General features: G+C 39.0%; 1 protein-coding gene across 4 annotated transcripts in view; it reads left to right on the top strand.

Moving 5' to 3' along the window:
• LOC150081744 (synaptotagmin-15-like) overlaps nucleotides 1-18,691 on the top strand; it is a 377,464-nt gene that overhangs the window by 87,362 nt on the left and 271,411 nt on the right. For all 4 annotated transcript variants that reach the window (XR_016547288.1, XR_016547289.1, XM_090379611.1 and 1 more), the window contains exon 2: nucleotides 4,082-4,265. Coding sequence is in view for 2 of the 4 variants with exons in the window: in XM_090379611.1 (XP_090235737.1) it covers nucleotides 4,082-4,265 (184 nt within the window). In the remaining 2 variants the exon portion in view is untranslated. The remainder of the gene's footprint in view (nucleotides 1-4,081; nucleotides 4,266-18,691) is intronic.

The raw sequence follows: 18,691 nt of genomic DNA, 5'->3' as shown, positions 1-18,691 counted from the left end.
GGGCTTGGATCAGAGTAGAAAATGCAAAAACCTTGGGAGGTGCAATATGGCCACAGAAGCCGATGCGCTAACAAAAAAAAAAAGCAATGTGATCTATGTCTATTCATCCTAACGCACAATGGATTCTGTGTTTTTCCGACGTATTGCGCTTTACACACTTTACATGTTAATAGATAAATTGTGTTTCGAACAATTACAATTAGAATTAATATAAAATAATAGCTAACAAACCACTTGAATATTCATATATATATATATAATAGGCCTCCGTAGCCGAGTGGTCAGGAGCGGGATGCAGTAGCACACGCTCTTTGAGTAGACCGGGGCTCAAGCTCCTGACCGCTGAATACGGTCGATCTGCCAACTCGCACTGGACCAGCGTGGCAGATTATGGTCCGTTTCCCTCAGCATGAATTGTCGAGGAGGCTTACATCCTGCAGTGGGTTGATAATGGCTGCACTTTACTTTTACTTTACTTTATATATATATATATATATATATATATATATATATATATATATATATATATATTCACAACATGATCAAATTAGTGATCGAATCAATATACTGATGGCTTAGTTGAACGAATGGAGGATAAATCAGTTTGTTCTACCTATAGATAGCAAGGATAAATGGATAAGTTTCTTGAAGTTTTACGCACATCAACCAAGTGGATCTTTGGGAAATATAAGTAAAACTTGTGGTTACAGTACGTTTCCAGCAGCCCCGGCAACGTAGCACAAGCAACGTAGCAGGGGCTTATAGGTGATCGATATGAATTTTTAGCACAAGCATTTTGCTACCGAAAGTTAACAAACAATTCAACGCGAAAATGAGAATGTAAAAAGTATTTTAAATTTTGTTACATTGTTTCATTTTGAAACATGAAAAGATGTTTTGTTAACATTGCATTTTGAAGCATGAAAATATATTTTGTTACATTGTCATTTTGTATATAATATCGGTGTAGATACACCGATGTAGATACACATAGTTTACCCATAAATTAAACTACACACGTAGTGTAAAGGCATCGTTTTTTATTTGTATCCCATATTGTGGCTACCTTCACAACGAGATACATGGTATAGCACTACGTCGAATAAATAACGCTTCTCTAGTAGAGAAGACACTGTTATTTATTCTCGGTGGATACCACCACTCAGACGGAACCACTTCGGAAATGTGATAGCATGTTTGCATTATCAGGGTACCTGCCCGCCCACCGATGATGAAGCCAACTAGCTTCGAACCGGCCTTCCGGGAAGCCTGTTAATCATAGAGTTTCCGATAATAGGTAACGTCTTCTCTACTGGGAAGCGTTGCCTATTCGAGGATTTTATGAGATTTTCAGTGGTGTGAGTTGAAGGGGTAACTTTCCCTTTCCTCCTTCGACGGCTTTTCTTCTTCCTCTCCTACTATCACTTTCCTACACCTTTTTTGCTGTACTAAGTCTAACAGGGACATTATGAGGATAAAAGAGTATATTATCCCATACTATTTTTCAAACGGTGCCTTCTCTACTAGAGAAGCGTTCCTGCTATAGTGTAGGAACATCCTCGTATTCGTGGGTTTACGATAAATACTGAAATTACTTTTTTCGCCTTCCCTCTTACGTGTAAAATTTAAAAACATTATGGACTTTGTTTCTTCTTGTTCTACTCCAGAGTAAATTTTAATCTAATGAGCATATTATTAAAAGTTTGCAAAACTTCGTTTGTAGTGTCATTACAAAGATCACAGGGTTCACCGCTGTGATACTGGGGTGTTGAACTGTCAGTGTGTCAATAGTGAGGAACACATTATGAGTTTTAAATTATTTAAAATTATGTAATTTTGTTTCAACGTATCATTTCTTCGTATAAATTGTTTCAATGTATAATTTATTCGTATAAGGAGATTTGGTAAAGAAGAAATCCTACTGACTGAATAAAAGGTAACTTCTTGTTCATTTCTAAAATATTAATAGAACGTAGGAAAAATTGAGCATATGTAAGCTCTCATTTATGTAGTATTAAATTCAGCGTACCACAGGTACTGTGGTACACTGAATTTAAATCTGTCATAATAGTGCAACGTCAATATCGACGTAAGTGGGTATTGAAATTCAGCATACCATAACACACGCTGCGCGTTCTGTTGCAAAGCCATCTTACTAGCACTGACTAAGGCGGTGCATGTAGGAGTCATTCTGCGCACACTCACGGCGCAGCCAATGTCATTATTGAGATGTCAAATAAAACGCAGTGAGTTACCACACTGTTTGCTGCTACGATCACAGCAATCGATCAAATATTTCCGAAGATAATTAAAGGGGAAATCACGGACACCTTTTTTCTATGACCCTGTATAAGAAAATATTTATGAACAAATGTTGTGGATATCACTTAATTTTTTTTTTTTTTTGCTTATGATTTTGCCAAGCTGTTTTATGATTGGTTGAAGGATGGTGTGAAGTTGCACGTCATCAGTTTGGTTTTATTTCAGTTGCCATGGGGTTGATGTTATTACAATTTCTACCTTTCTTTTTAAGTGTGAAGAATGGACCCAATTTCAGAAGAAATTTCCAGAATTGACAAAATATTTGTAACAACTCGTATGAGATTTTTCAAGCAGTGGTCATCGGCTCAGGGCAGTATAAAATTAGAAATACAGCCCATTCTCATTCGGCTAAACTGTAAAATTGTCCTGTGAAACGAGAAAATGTGAACTTTATGTGTACTCTGCTAAAACTAATTGAGTAGCTTTGTATGTTATCATAACAATATGGTTTAAATTCCTTGCATTTTGTTTTTGAAGTTTTTCTTTGTGTGTCGTCTGCTAAAACTATGTAAATAAGTTAAAATAAAATTAACTGCTAAATTAATTACTTAAACTTAATATCACCGTCTAATTTAAAATATAATTTAGTAAATAACTTTCAGTAAAAGACTTTCATACATTAAATTTCCGTTACTTCGTGAAATTAAAATTATTTACTTATAAATTTTAAATACTTTTAAAAAACGCACTTTCAGTTGAGGAAATATTATTTTGTTGATTAAAAATAATTATTTCAAAATATTGCTTTGCTCATGAGTTTTAAAATTACTTTCAGTTGGGGAAATATCTTCTTCATTAAGCACTATTAATTTGTTGATTAAAAATAATAATTACACTATTAATTAAAAATAGTTACATTCAACTGATACCACTGATTAAGTACTAGTTGATTTAAAAGTATATGCAATTCATTTATTGATTAAACACTATTAAAATTTGTTGAAGAAATGTTCAAATTACATTATAATATCACAATTTTTATTCTTGTATGTAAATGTCTGGTTAGTGTGCAATGGCTAAGCACATTCGTATAAGCCGATAGAGCTCAGTACAAATCCAACAACAGAAATTTTTTTTTATGAAAAATTACCCATGGCGTCATCCAGTAGAAAAAAATAGCGGAGTACGAACCGCGCAAAACATCGCGGGAAGCAGCCATTGGAGTCCAACCCAGAGCAAAGGAACATGGTGACCAGTCTCCATGGTGATGAAAGCACACCAGATTCTTGGAGAGAAGAGTCGTGTGGTCATGGGAACAAGCAGCGTCCCTGGCAATTTAAAACATCCAGGAGTCCGGGAGAGGAGGGTCACCGGAAACCAAATCGGTTCAAATAACCCTTCATCCTATTGTTCTTACACAATGCAGCGGGCACTATTCATCACGTATTGTGGAGGAACAGTTTCAGTTCGAATTCCCGTAAAACAGAGATATTTATGGTCATTTATTTGATACCGTAGATTAATTCGTAGATATTCACCACGACTGAGTTAGTCCTTATTTTCAGAAGAGAATAGAATACGTTCCAAACCGCGGGAAGTGCTATTAATTATTTACTCAGAATAAGCGATTCGAATTAAAAAAAACAAGACACTTTATATCAGGGATATGCGAGTTTCGACTAAGTGAATGTCGTAATAGGATGTATTTTTGGTTTAGAAAAACAAAGAAAACTCGTGCCTTATAAGTTGTGCTGCTGTTCAGCATTAAGAAATCATACACGTTCAGATAGTTATTATTCTTTCTAATTTCTTCTTATAGGAAATCCCATACATCTAACTTTAACAGTGGGGGGTTTCATCCTTATGCTGTTTGCAGTTTCCATTTACACTTTCTACCAATGGCGCAGCAGATCACAACGAAACTATGAAGACATTCCAGAGAGTGCGATACTGAGAAAAAGGAATTCGCGGTGTTCTCAGGCTTCCATTTATGGTTGTATAACGTAAGTTAAGTATTTAATTCTGTATATATGTACATCTAAGACATCGTAATTCCCATTATATTAGTATTATTAATTTTAGTATTATTTTTATTGTATTATTTCTCCAAGATTGGGGGTTCCACCTTGTGACGGGTATTTCTTCCAAGTACACAGGATGGCTGTTGTTATGTCTGGTGTTACTGTTGGTCGAGACCTATTGCTGCTAGGCTAAGTATGCTTTTTGGCACCATACCAGTGGTTGATACGATGATTGGGATGGTCATTGCATATGCCACATCTCTTTCTTGTTGCATATGCCACATCTCTTTGATCTCCTGATAATAATAACAATAATTATTATTATTATTAAAATCGAGAAATTACATCACTTATTCTAGTCATAACTGCCTCCATAATGTTCACCTACCTCATGCATGCACTTCATTAACTAATACATGACCACGCCAGGCATCATTTGATGTTCCAATGTAAATGTTAGCTAATGAAGGGACCCGATATAGTTTGTATATTTGAAAATAGTTTAGTATTTTGTAAATATTTTAAATATTTCTATAGTTTCTAAATATTTTAGTCCTGTTCTTTCAGATTTAATAAAACTCCTAATGCATTATGGAAGCCGAAGCAAAAGGCCTTTTGCTAAGTGACCTATTACTATGTAAACGCAGGTAAATAATGATATAGTGGACTAAAATCTATTATTTGGGTAACACTTTTCTCCGCGCAGTGGGCCTGGTCGTAGCACGGAGTGATTGTACGGTCGAGTTCTGTAATTGGGTGATTATTGTGAATGCGTTTTGTTTTTGATTGTTTTGTGTCTTAGTTTAGGGGGGTGCTTAGCTCACGCAGGGTGTTTAACCCCCATCTCGCTGTTTCAAAATCGGAAAACGAGTTTGAGATTTTAAAACAGCGGTAAATGGGGGAATAAACACCCTTTACATTTTACCCTTTACACCATTTTTAGCCGACCGGGCTAGCCGAGTGGGTAAAGTACCTGCCCGGCAACCCAAAGGTCGCGGGTTCGATTCCCGCCTCGGGCTTGGATCAAAGTACTGCAAAAACCTTGGGAGGTGCAATATGGCCACAGAAGCCGATGCGCCAATAACTACCAAATCAAAAAAAAAAAAAAAAAAAAAAAAAAAAATCTTTACACCATTTACGTAGGAGAAAAGGGGTGGGGATAAACAGTGAGTGGCACCTGCAAATCACGGCCTTCTTTCTCACTTTTAGTCGAAGTACGAAATGGTACACAAGATCTAAATTTTTACCTATACATGTATAGTGATATTTATTCGAACTTGAGAATGCCCTATGGTGTCGATGGGATAGCCGATGGGTGAAGAGGGATGCGGGTCACATGCTACAAGAGGGCGGGGCGATTATTACTTAGGTAATTTCCTGATTAGATATCGATTAGTGCCTTTCGACAGGTGTGTCTTTTACGTAGAAAAGATTTGACTTACTCCGTCATAACTCTACATTTCACATAGAAAAGTATGCGAGGGGATTGGCCAGCAAAGCAAAAAGGGGGAGAAGCCCACTAGTTATAATAATAATAATAATAATAATAATAATAATAATTATAAGATTCTTTATATTAACATAAATTTTATACAATAGTGATTCCTTACACAGAAAGCCAGAGAAATCTTACAATTCGTTGTTTATACAAGTGATTTTCTTTTATAATATAAAAAAATGAAATAAAATAATAATAAATAACTAAATAATAATTAATAGATAAAAACAAAGATAATAATCAAAATGTGAAAATGAAGTAGTAATTACAACGAAAAAGGACTACAAGTTGAGCAGAACATGAAATGACATCGGCTAACTAAGATCGGCACTTACATAAATGTCCTTTACAAACAACAAGACAGGACAAGATGCCATCGCGATATGCCTTGTCTATAGTCCACAGGTCGATGTTGAGCGAGTTCAGAGTCACATTTGGGAAGTGTCTCTTTAAATTCTTTAACCGCTGGAGCCTTGAACTAGAGCTGGAGGGGTTCTACGAAGATGTCTACCTGGCAAATGCCAACCAACCGTGTTCCAGATGTTGATATGATCCTGCTTAGCTGAGCACACATGAAGGAATGACTTTATTTTTAGCACATGGGGTCTGTGGACTGTGGGCGTGTATTGCAGGTTGGAGCAGAGTGCAGATTTAGATGTCGTCTAGATCTGGTGCGACCACAAGTTGGCCCACTTGAGCACCCAGAATTCGAGGCCCCACAGTTTCCTGAGGCTGGTGGGTGGTGCCGCCGACCAAACTTCTACGGCATAGGAAAGCACACTACTACAGAAGTAAGTTGCTAGATATTTCTTGCTTATTTGCTTATTGTGCGATTTGCACATGTCAATTTTCATTCTCCAGAACGCTCTCAGGGCTTTGGAATACTGAGATTGGATTTGTTTTTTATAGGTGAGGTTGGCATCAAGGATTACTCCTAGGAAGCTGACAGTGTCTGTGGGAGTCAGAACATTTCCTGCCAATTCCGGACGTAGAGAAGATGCAGTATCAGCAGAAGTCATCCGACTTGGCGTAAAGATGATACAGTTTGACTTCTCTAGATTGACTGACAGGCCAAAACATTTGGCATACTTACAGAATGTATTTAGGTAGCTGTTTACAGATTCAGAGGAGGTTTGTCTTTCCTGTGAGTCACCAACATGGCGTTTGCATGGCAAGTAGCATACAATATCATCAGCATACGATAGGAAAGTTGGAATTTGATCCATTAGTGGAATATTGCTGCGAATATTGCTGCAAATAGCAAGGCTGAGAGAGAACCACCTTGTGGGATCCCTACTTCGACGATTATAGAGACTGTAATGCCATTGCCTGTGAAGTCAAGCATGCTTTTAGATAGCAGATTATTGAAGATCTCAAGCATATTTCCGGATATCCCATAGAATCTTTCAAGCAAGGCAAGAAGAGGTGTGATTTGGACTGAGTCGAAAGCAGACTTCATGTCCAGGAAAATGGTGTGAATTATTATTATAATAATATAATAATAATTTACACCATTAGAGGGGGCTTAGAGGGGAACAGGCATTCTGTGTGTGTTATAATCTCATAAGATTTAGGAGAAGTCCGGTTGGCTATCCTCCCTTACGTAGAAGGTTGGCATGCCTCCCTTACTTAGGTGGCAACGAACGTGTAGAGTGGTCCTCTTCAAGACGCCTGGTCAGCGTGAAGAGGAAAAGAGCAACCCCTCAAGCACATGACAGCACAACGAAACAAATGGCCCTGAGGCCCCAGCGGCTTTCACTCCCCGTCTTATGGCAGCGAGAGGATCAGAGTGGAAGCAGAGGGTGGTAAGAATCTCTGGGGACTACCAGGTTGCCATGCACCGAAACTGAACTTGGCCTGTTTCAAGGTAAGATCGCTCATCGGTGAAGACAGGATATTAGCGCTAGAAAAGGAATTAGAAAATGTGAATTGGAATATCATCGGTTTGGCTGAAACAAGAAGAAGAAATGAATAACTTATAAGTTTATCAAGTGGAAATCTGCTGTATACCAATGGAAACAGTGAAAGGAGCGAAGGTGGAGTTGGCTTTCTGGATCATAAAGATACTCACTAAGCTATCATTATGGGCGCCTTTAATGCTAAGGTTGGAAAGAGACAAAACAACACAGAAAGGGAAACTATAGGAAATTTTGGAATTGATGAAAGAAATTAAAGAGGTGAAAGACTTGTGGAATTTGCAGAATCTCGAGGATTGTCAGTAATGAACACTTGTTCCAAGAAAAGGGTGAAAGAAAGTGGACATGGAAGAGCCCAAATGGATTAACAACTAATGAAATCGACTTCATCCTCACTAACAGAAGATATATCTTGAATGATGTTAACAAGGTAAATGTTGGAAGTCCTGAACAAGGTAAATGTTGGAAGTGATCACAGAATGGTAAGATGCACACTTGATATAGATGTAAGAAAATAAAGGAAAAAATTGACTCGAGTAAATAATACGAAGGTCTTTGAGATAACAGAAGAGGAGAAAAAGCAGTATGTATTGGAACTTAAGACCAAGTTTGACCTTCTGCAGAGCTCAGGACCAAGACATCGACGAGGAATATTACAACTTTCTGAAAGTGATAAAGCCCAAGAAACTTATAGGTAAAAAGAAATCCAAAGAAGAAAAAATTAGTCAAGAAACACTTGTCATGATGAACCGAAGACGACAAATGAAGAGCAAGATAAACACTAACAAAGAGAAAATTGAGTATACTGAGTTATGCAAAGCCATTAAAAAGAGACTAAGAAAGGACATAAGAAGATATAACACAAGAAAAGTAGAACAAGCATTAAGGGGAAACAAATGACTTAAATCAGCAGTCATGAGCAGTAATACAGAAACACAAATGATACTGAAACTGAAGAATAGCGATGGAGTACTTACAAATAGCAAAGCAGGCATAATTCAATTAGCAGAAGACTACTATAGAGAATTATACAAAGAGCGAGGGACTGAGCCAGCAGTAGGGAAGATGGATCACAAATTAGTATCATATATGATATACCCGATATCCTTCCTGCTGAGGTAGAACATGCGTTGAAGAAAATGAAGAATCAGAAAGCCCCGAGGGAAGATGAAGTTACTATAGAATTGTTAAAATTGGGAGGAAGAGACATGGCACAAAAACTGTCAAGACTCTTCACAAAATGCATTAGAAAAGGTGTGATGCCCAAGGACTGGAACAATGCAATCATGGTTTTGCTGCATAAGAAAGGAGATAAATCAGAAATTGGAAATTATAGACTAATTAGTTTGTTATCCCACGTTTACAAGTTGTTCACAAGGGTCATTACCAACAGATTAGAAAGAATACTTGATGATAATCAACCAAAAGAGCAAGTTGGCTTTAGGACAGGATTCTCGACTATGGATCACCTTCACGTAATATCACAGCTAATGAATATAAAACATAAAGCAAATGAATATAAAACATAAAGCAAATGAATATAAAACATCAATATGCCTGGCATTTGTGGATTATGAAAAGTCATTTGACTCCATACAGCATAAGGCAATGTTTCGGGTACTGGAGAGACAAGGCATAGATTTTGAAGAAAATATTTGAGAACGCTACCTCCTTTATTAGACTAGACAAAGACAGTAGAAATTTAAAATCGAGAAAGGAGTTCGACAAGGAGACAAAATATCTCCGAAGTTGTTTACTGCAGCCCTTGAGGAAGCTTTCAGAAGATTAGACTGGTCGCAGAAAGGAGTCAATGGAGAGTACCTAAATCATTTATCATTTGCAGATGACATTTACGATTTGCAGAAGCCACGATCACAAAGAATTAGAGGAAAATTTTAATCAGTTATGCAGAGTTAGTAAGGATTTTGGACTAAAGATGAATATGGCTAAAACAAAAGTAATGATGAACAAGTATGCCATAGAAAGGGATATAATGATTGAAGGAGCAATAATTGAAAAGGTGGAGTCATATACTTATCTGGGACAAGTCGTCAGCTGAAATAATGATAAATGGCTGGAAGTCAAGAGAAGAATAAATTTTGGATGGATAGCATTCAGGAAATATAGTCACATACTGAGGAGCAATATCCCAATTTGTCTGAAACGTAAAATAATGAACCAATGTATATTCCCCACCATGACTTAGGGAAGTGAAACTTGGGCACTCACCAATAGAATGGAAGAGAAGCTAAGAACTACACAGCGAAGAATGGAACGAATTATATTGGGAATCAGACTGGTAGATAAGAAGAGAAACACATGGATTAGGCAGCAAACTCAAGTAAAGGACATTCTTATCAAAACTAAAGAATTAAAATGTCTTGGGCAGGACACATAGCTCGAAGACATGATGACAGATCGAACTAAGATGGACTAACAGCATGGTACCCAAGAGGAGCTAAGGGAAAACCTGGAAGACAACAACGGAGATGGACAGATGAAAATCATGAGTTTGTGGCTAGTAAATGGATGACCCTTGCACAAAACAGACGGAAATCTGGAAAGTTGCTGGAGAGGCTTTCATCCTGCAGTGGATTGAAAATAGCTGATGAAGATGATTATTATTATTATTATTATTATTATTATTATTATTGCTCTTATACTATTTCTCCCTGATTGGGGGTTCCACCTCGTTACGGGTGTAGCTAGCAAGTACACAGGGTTGTTGTTGTTAAGTCTGGTGTTACTGTAGGTCAAGGAATTCTCTGACTGTCCTACAGGTGTTCACGATTGTGACTTTCTGGAGTTCCTTGTAGGTGGTCTCTGGGAGACCTATTGCTGCTAGGCTGTTATGTAGGGTTTTTGGACCATACCAGTGGTTTTGACGATAAAAGGCATGGTAGTTACTTGTTGCATATGCCACATCTCTTTGATCTGCAGTCTTCGGTTCGTCTACTTCCTGATATTTTCCTCATGGGTTTTCCTGTTGGGTACCAATATGTCAATCAGATAGGTGGCCCTTTCCTTCTTATCCACAAATGTCCGGTCTGTTGTGTGGGACTGTCTTCTCCATTATTATGGCGTGGTCCTAGTACAGCTTGTGAGTTGGGATCTGTAGTATTGCCTGGGGTCGTACTCGTAGTACGGCACACTTTCTTTTATCAACTGATATTTCCTTGCTAGCTTCTGATGTATAATCCTGACTACCTGGTCTTGTCTACGAATATACCTAGTCTGGTGATCACCTTGCATCCACCAGTGATGTGTTGTATTTTTTTAAGGCCAGGTGGCATCATCGACATATGTCATCGGACACTCCTGGCTCCTTGCCGATTTATTTTATATAATTTCTGTTGTTGATTACCTGGTTTTGGATGGTGAGCATTAAGGGCGACCAGCTCGTGAACCATGCATTGGGAGCCATATTATCTATGTGATCGCAATGTAGGTCCTTGTGGTGTCTACCATGGAGTGTCTTTTTTGCCCATCTTTCTAGTTTTGTTTGTGCAGTCTGGGCAGGAGGGGATCGTCGCTTAGTTTGAGTGGGGTATGTCTGTCTTCCTCATGGCCTGGTAGAGTGTTGCTGCGTTTTTATGGAAGCATTCCTTCAGGTTAGCTATAACTGTTTTCTGGTGCTCATTGTGGTCTATTAGGCCCCTTCCTCCCTCTTTTCGAACAATTATCATTCTCTCCACGGCTAACTTCGGGTGGTGTTGGCGGCTCTTGTCATCATTGCCCTTGTTTTTCTCATGATATCCTCTACCTCGGTATTTTGTTCAATCTATGATCTCAAAGGAGAATGCTAGCAGGCAAAAGATCTAAAAACAACAAGAATAAAATCTGTCCGCAAAATAAGAAACGCTGGGGTCATAATAGAAACCTTTACCAAAGAAGATAATAAAAAAACCGAAAATATAGACTCTAGGCCTGGAAGCAGCGCCCCCTAGAAAAAAAGGGCCAGTATCATCATATATGATACGGACAGAGAACTAACACCAGCAACACTCCGGGAAGAACTCTATATAAGAAACTTGCAACAGGATCATCCGGAAGTCGACCCGATAACGCTAATAACACCACGCTACCAGACAAAATCTTGGTCAAGCAATGCCACAAATTGGGTGGTGGAACTCTCGCCGGCAGTATGGAAGACCATAAACCGACACAACAGGGTTTTTATAAACTGGGGCATTCATCGCTACAATGAGCACGTGACCGTCACCAAGTGCTTTAGGTGTGGCCGATTCGGACACACTCCACATACCTGTGCCCAAACTATTCCCACATGTGGACACTGTGCTGAAAAGTGCCACGAATTCAAGGAATGCCCTGAAAAAGCAGAACCGTCAACATGCATAAACTGTAAGTCGCAACAAATGCAAGCGGATCATTCAATCAGGGATAACAAGTGCCTTGTTTATATTAAAGCAAAGGGAATGTACCAACTAAGACTGGACTATGGCAGCACTCCTTAAACACTATAACAACAACAACCGGGTCCATTTCGTCCAGCTAAATGCCCAAAGATCCAAGGCAGTCGCAGCTCAGGTAACCAAAAAGCTGATGAAGAGAACGTAGACATCCTGCTTATACAGGAGCTCTACAGTAAAGAGGTCAGGGGATACCCCCTGAATTAAAAATTAGTCCAAATAGATGGGGAAACCCCTTGGGCAGCGGTTCAAATAAGAAACCCTAACTACACGGTAACCAAGCTAACAAATTACTGTCTCCCTCGGGCGGCGTTCGCTCACATTATCACAGCCGTGGGCAAATTCTATGCGGTTTCTACTGCAGGCCAGGAGAGGATATCTTACCTGCTATAACATATCTGCAGAACATATGTGCACACCGTCATGAACGCAAAAATAATTGTTGGTGCAGACGTGACGTAAACTGTCGCTCACCTGCAGCATGGCACAATGAAACCCAGGAACGAAGTGGTGCTGTAAACGAACAGCGCCTTGAAGAATTCCTCACAAACAGTTATTTCACCATCTTAAACCGACCAAATAATCTGCCGACCTTTTCCAGCACCATGGGGGAGGCGACAATAGATATTAAACTGGCCAGCAGATCTATTGCTGACCACATTACCTTGTCTGTGAGCCGACTGGGTTAGCCAGGTGGGTAAAGTTCCTGCCTGGCAATCCAAAGGTCGCGGGTTCGAATCCTGCCTCGGGCTTGGATCAGAGTAAAAAAATGCAAAAAAAAAACCTTTGGGAGGTGCATTATGGCCACAGAAGCCCATGCGCCAACAACTAACAAAAAAAAAAAAAAAAAAAAAAAACATTACCTTGTGGACTGTTACCGAAGATTGGAAAACGTCTGATAACAGAGCAATCACGTTCAACTTGAACCGATCCATAACCAGAACAACAACACCAAGGCAAAAGCAATTTAGATATGCTATCCAGAAGGCTGACTGGCCTATGTTTCAGGAGACGCTGCGTATGATTGCCAATACACTTGAAACGGATAGACTAAATCTAGATCAACATCAAACTATAATAACAAAAGTTCTCCAACCTAAGAAGATAGTTAAAAACCAATATCAATTTGGCATTCCAAAATTACCTATCTCATCTACAAAATGCAATGCTAAACAGCCATGATATGGGACCATTCTGGATGCATGGGAAAATGAGTTATAAAAACCATAGCCATGTGAACAAAACTGAGACCATTAAATTAGAAGATTTTTCAAAATATTACAGTAACCTATATAATGAAAACTCTGTTCACAATTGTAAGCTGGATAACACCTTCACCTCATATTACAGTGATATTCTGACACAATTTGAAGTCAAACCAGACATTCTATTGAATACCCTTAAAACATTCAATTTAAACTATGATACAAACACTGATAGTCTTCCCATGGCACTCTGGAAAAACTGCTTTGTTGTCCTGAAACAACAACTTTTACATCTGATAAATGCCAACTTCAAAAAGGGATCACTCCCTGCAAGATTAAAGGAAACTACCATTACTCCACTGACTCCCAACTTCGTGGCCAAGGTTGGGAGTCAGGGTGCAGGGAACCTGGTGTCCCTTGCCTCTTGGTTACGAATTCGCCAGGTGCCAGCCCTCAACACTCAACATAACAACGTACATACTTACACACCTACATACATACGCTTGCTGACCTTGGCCTTTTGCCATTTCAGAAACTAGAATGGGGAAACCCTGGAGACCGCAATTAAACAAATACACCTTGACCTTGTTTCTATTGTACTACTTTATTTTCAGTTGAATATCAGAATGAAATATTAATTTTCTAGGGTCTGTGACATGCGAGTACGTAACATTTATCCGTGTTAACTTTGAAATTATTTTAATCTACAAAAAAAAAATTTGTACCTAGCTATTGAACTTAATGAGGGCAAACTGTAAGCACCGACATCCAATTTATTACATGCAGTATAACGCTGAAAATCATCGGCATAAATCAGGATATTAACATCCTGAGATAAACCGATGTTTCTGAGATCCAGGTGCGGGCCGTCCCGAAGGTGAAAGGGGTGCAATGTACGGGGCTCCAACGTTCAGGGGGGGGGGGCTGAAAACCTGAAACTTTCATATACAGGGTGATCCAAAAGTCAGTACACAATTAAAGAATCGGTATTTCAGTGAATTTTTGACATATGGTAACGAGATTAGCGCAGAAATGCACAGAATTACTTGAGTATTTTTCCGAAAGAATGTCAAAATTATGTACAAATATTTCCACCGGGTGTCGCTTGATCTGTAAGACCACAAAGCACCTCATTATAGTAAATATTCAACGTGGCGGCCTTCGTTGTCAAGCACTGCCTGAAGACGAGTAACGACGTCATAGACATCATGTTGCAGCATTTCTGGAGGTATCATTGATACATGCCATCGTATAGAGTCTTTTAGCATTGCCAATAACATTGGATGATCTCTGTAAACCTCTGACTTCAGGTAGCCCCATAACCAAAAATCGCAGGGTGTCAGGTCTGGAGACCTTGTTGGCTATTCATGTTGAAAGTGACGACTTATCACTCGATTCTCTCCAAACGCTGAGAGTAACAGTTGTTTCACAGGAGAAGCAATATGGGACGGTGCTCCATCCTGCATGAATGTCACAACTTCCGAAGCTTGCCTTTCTCCCAGGCTAGGGATAATGCAGTTTCGTAACAGGTCAGCATAATGCTGACCTGTGACAGTGACAGTTTCAAAACCAGAGCCACTGATTTCCTGAAAGAAAAATGGCCCTATAACAAAAGACGAGGTGCATCCACAGCACACCGTTACTTTTGACTCATGCAATGCTTGTCTTATGAACAGACTTTGTGCAAAAATTGTGAAGGCTTTGTAGGTTTCTTACTCTTGTAGAATGATGTCCTCCTGGTTTAGATGAAGCGAGTGAATCTTGGTGTATAGTTGACATCTCAGGTCCTCGTAGTGGTCGTACTCGTAGACCAAGTGCTCCCAGGAATCTTCCTGTCTACAGAAGCACCGCGAAGTAGCTGAGATTCCAAAGTCAAATAGCCTCTTTCTATAATGAGCCATATAGGTAGGTGATTCAGAGTCTTGGCTGAAAACCAGAAAAACCAGGCTGAGAAGAGTGGATAAACTTGTCCGACGTTATAAACCTCTTAGTAATGGAGCCTTTGTTAGTGAGGTTCCAGCGATTTTGCCATAGTGATTTCGAGTGTTGTAAAATCCGTCTATTCCCCACGGTTTTGGAGTTTGCTGGGTCTGTTGTGAATCCTATATGGGAAACTATTTTAGAATATTTTTCCTTTGGAGTGTTGGTACAGCAACCCCCAGGGCGCAATCTCCAAGTTCACGGGAAGACATCCCATCAGGACCTGGAGCGCGTGGGTGCTCACAGTGCAGTAAGCACTTGTCGTTATGAGTAATATCGATCGGTGTGTCATCTCCAGTTTTTTGTCAACAACAAAAAACTGGAATTTTTTTTGTACCGGGACCCAGCTGCATAGGCTAGTGCTGGGGTAAAGAATGCCTTATAGAGGATGCCAAGGGCCCTCTTCTTCAAGACCCACTCTTTCCTAGTGACTGGCCAGTAGGATCGCATATCTTATTTTTATTATCAGTAGCACAGACCTGGGTCAAGGTGTGTTTGTTTTAATTGCGGTCTCCAGTGTTTCCGCTATATGCCACTGTAGTATCTGAAAAGGCAAAGGCCAGTCCGGCAAGTGTATATATGTAGACGCGTAAGTATGTGTCTTGTTATGTTGAGTGCTGAGTGCCGGCACCTGGCGACCTTCGCAGTCTGGTCCCCTGCACTCTGACTCTCAACCTTGGAGGCGCACCAGGTTCTACTTTCGAGCTGAGACTTTTACTGGGCTATCAGGCAAGCCTGGAAGCCCAGTAAAAGGAGATCCCCTGCACTCTGACTCTCAACCTTGGAGGCGCACCAGGTTCTACTTTCGAGCTGAGACTTTTACTGGTCCCCTGCACTCTGACTCTCAACCTTGGAGGCGCACCAGGTTCTACTTTCGAGCTGAGACTTTTACTGGGCTATCAGGCAAGCCTGGAAGCCCCAGTAAAAGTATATCCCCTTTCCTTTCTTTAAATACCTTGGGGTATTTAAAGAAAGGAAAAGGGATATAGAAGGAGTAGTATGGAAAATGGAGGCAAAGGAAAGTGGAGAGAAAGCAAGGGGGCGAGAGAAATAGGCAATCCCGGAAAAGAAGCAAAGTAGGAAGAAAAGAGTAAAGTTATTATTGGAAAAGACAATTTTTAAACTAAGAAATTAATCTTTTTCATTAAACTTGTAGAACAATTTATTTGATATTGTAGAACAGTACTGGCTACCTGGCAGCAGTACGAGGAAAATTAACATGTCACAGCTGCAACAATCAGATACTAAGGCATGATTTTCAGTTGACTTGGTTAAAACTATTAACATTAAAACTCTTGATATTATGATTAAAACTCTTGATATTATTATTAACACTCTTGATATTATGAGTTAACTCTTGATATTATAATTAAAACTTTTAGTTTTAATCATAAATCACAAGACCATGCAGTGAAGAAAAGACAAGAAGGTTAAGGTACTAGCTAATGGGGATTTCCTCCAGCCAGTAAGAAAGCAATTTACACAATTGAAAACATCCAATTATTATACTGAACACCCAGCAACAACTTGTGGGGTGGGTTTAAAATGTTGTATATATATATATATATATATATAATTTATGCTATTTATATTTATTCCCCTATTTAAACAACTCCCTTTTATAATATCTCCCCACTTGCGCATCTGACTATTCAACTTCACAGAAGGCTTCAGGTTTTGGGGGGGAAACTTCTAGATGTATATTATTCCCTTCGGATGGGCTTGTGTCCAGTACAACAAATAATTACACAAATGTTATACAAAAAAAAAACAAGTTTATTATGCATATTTACAGTTAAATCATAACAAATCTCATTAAGAATAGAATTTCACTGTTTCAACACCAAGGTACTTACAACATATCCAGTCTCTTCCTATCTAACAGGCTCCTTTACAGACTTGACTTTTTTTTTTTTTTATCTCACCTTTCTCATTACGCATACACCGGTTAAATAGTTACACTCTTTATATGCTCACCTTATTTCTGCTCCTATTACAACACAATCAAATCATACCTCATAGGTGTCAATAAGATTTTTTTTTTATCATTAAAGTTAAATATATCATTGATCATATTACTTTTATGTATCATCATAACTATAAATTTATTCTTTAATTCCCTATTCCTCTTTCTTATATATTTCTTTAACCATTATCAGTTACAGAACTTAATCACCAAAATACAATATTACATTCAAACACACCTTTAAGGGTTGGCAATATACATAAATTTTATCTCCACACATTTAATATTTCTACTTTTTACTACAATTCCTTCCGTTAACTTTCTCATCTACATTACTATCCTCCTTATTCCAAATTACTGCCTAAACCAACCATAATTGCCTTAGAGTAGAATTTACTCCTATTTGGTTCACCCATCTAATCTTATCTTTATCATTAAATTCCCCAATTATCGCACTACAGTCCTTTCTCCAGCTTTTAACTTACAGTATTCTCAAATTAACTTTCACGTACTTAATTTCTGTGATCAGGTGTCTTCACAAGGGCCTTCTATCCTATCCTTATCCAGAGCTGCTATCTTCTGCTATCCAGGGCAACATCTTACAGCTTCCAGGGCATCATCATATGGCATTCGCAACTGCCACTCCGCTTTCAGGATCTGCTACCTTTCCTGTCAGGATGGCTACCTTTGCCTTTCAAGACTATATCAGGATATTATCGCCTTCCTCGGTGGACTGGGTGTTCTAAGGGAATCTTCTTCTCTCATTATCACTGTTTGCAGAACTTCCTTTTACTACCCCTTTCCAGTTCATCTCCTAATTTCTCACTCACTACATTACTGATAACCCCACTTCGACTTTTTTCGTCGGCTATTTCTTCATCATCTTTCAAGCAACTCTACCCGACTCACCCTTCCACTAGCACCGCTCAAAAAAAAAAGTTTTCCCCTCTCCTTCTCTTCCTTTTTCCACTCTCTCTCCTCGTGTCCATATCCATCCACAATTTTCTCCCGGAGTTTTCCACGTCTTCCCCCAGTATTTCTTCCAATCACTCTTTCTTTTTCATTTTTTCTTTCTTTTCATTTGTTGGAAGGCCTAGTTCAGCCTGCCCCGTAGCACTAGCATGTGATTCTCTATACCCCTTTCTTTACAACCTGTTGACATCCGTCGGCCGAATACTTCAAAACAACTCTTTCTGTCTCATAACAGCTTGTCTCTATAGCACTCAAAAAAAACCACAAATTGTGACACTGGAAACATAGCGTCTATTTTTAGAAACTAGTGTGTGTTGTTCAGAATACGTTTCCGGTGTGTGACCCCTCATAAACCTTAAGTTGTTTTTGTAGCGCCGGATCCCCTGCTGGGTTTGTCTCCATCAGTTCCCTGTTTTAACGGAAGTAAAGCTAATGGTCTGT

The sequence above is a fragment of the Mastigoproctus giganteus genome, chromosome 8 (genome assembly GCF_048544385.1).
Source record: "Mastigoproctus giganteus isolate SK-2022 chromosome 8, ASM4854438v1, whole genome shotgun sequence".
In the NCBI taxonomy this organism is placed as follows: Eukaryota; Metazoa; Arthropoda; class Arachnida; order Uropygi; family Thelyphonidae; genus Mastigoproctus; species Mastigoproctus giganteus.
Note: the sequence above shows the minus strand (reverse complement) of the source record. Positions and strands in the feature narration are given on the sequence as shown.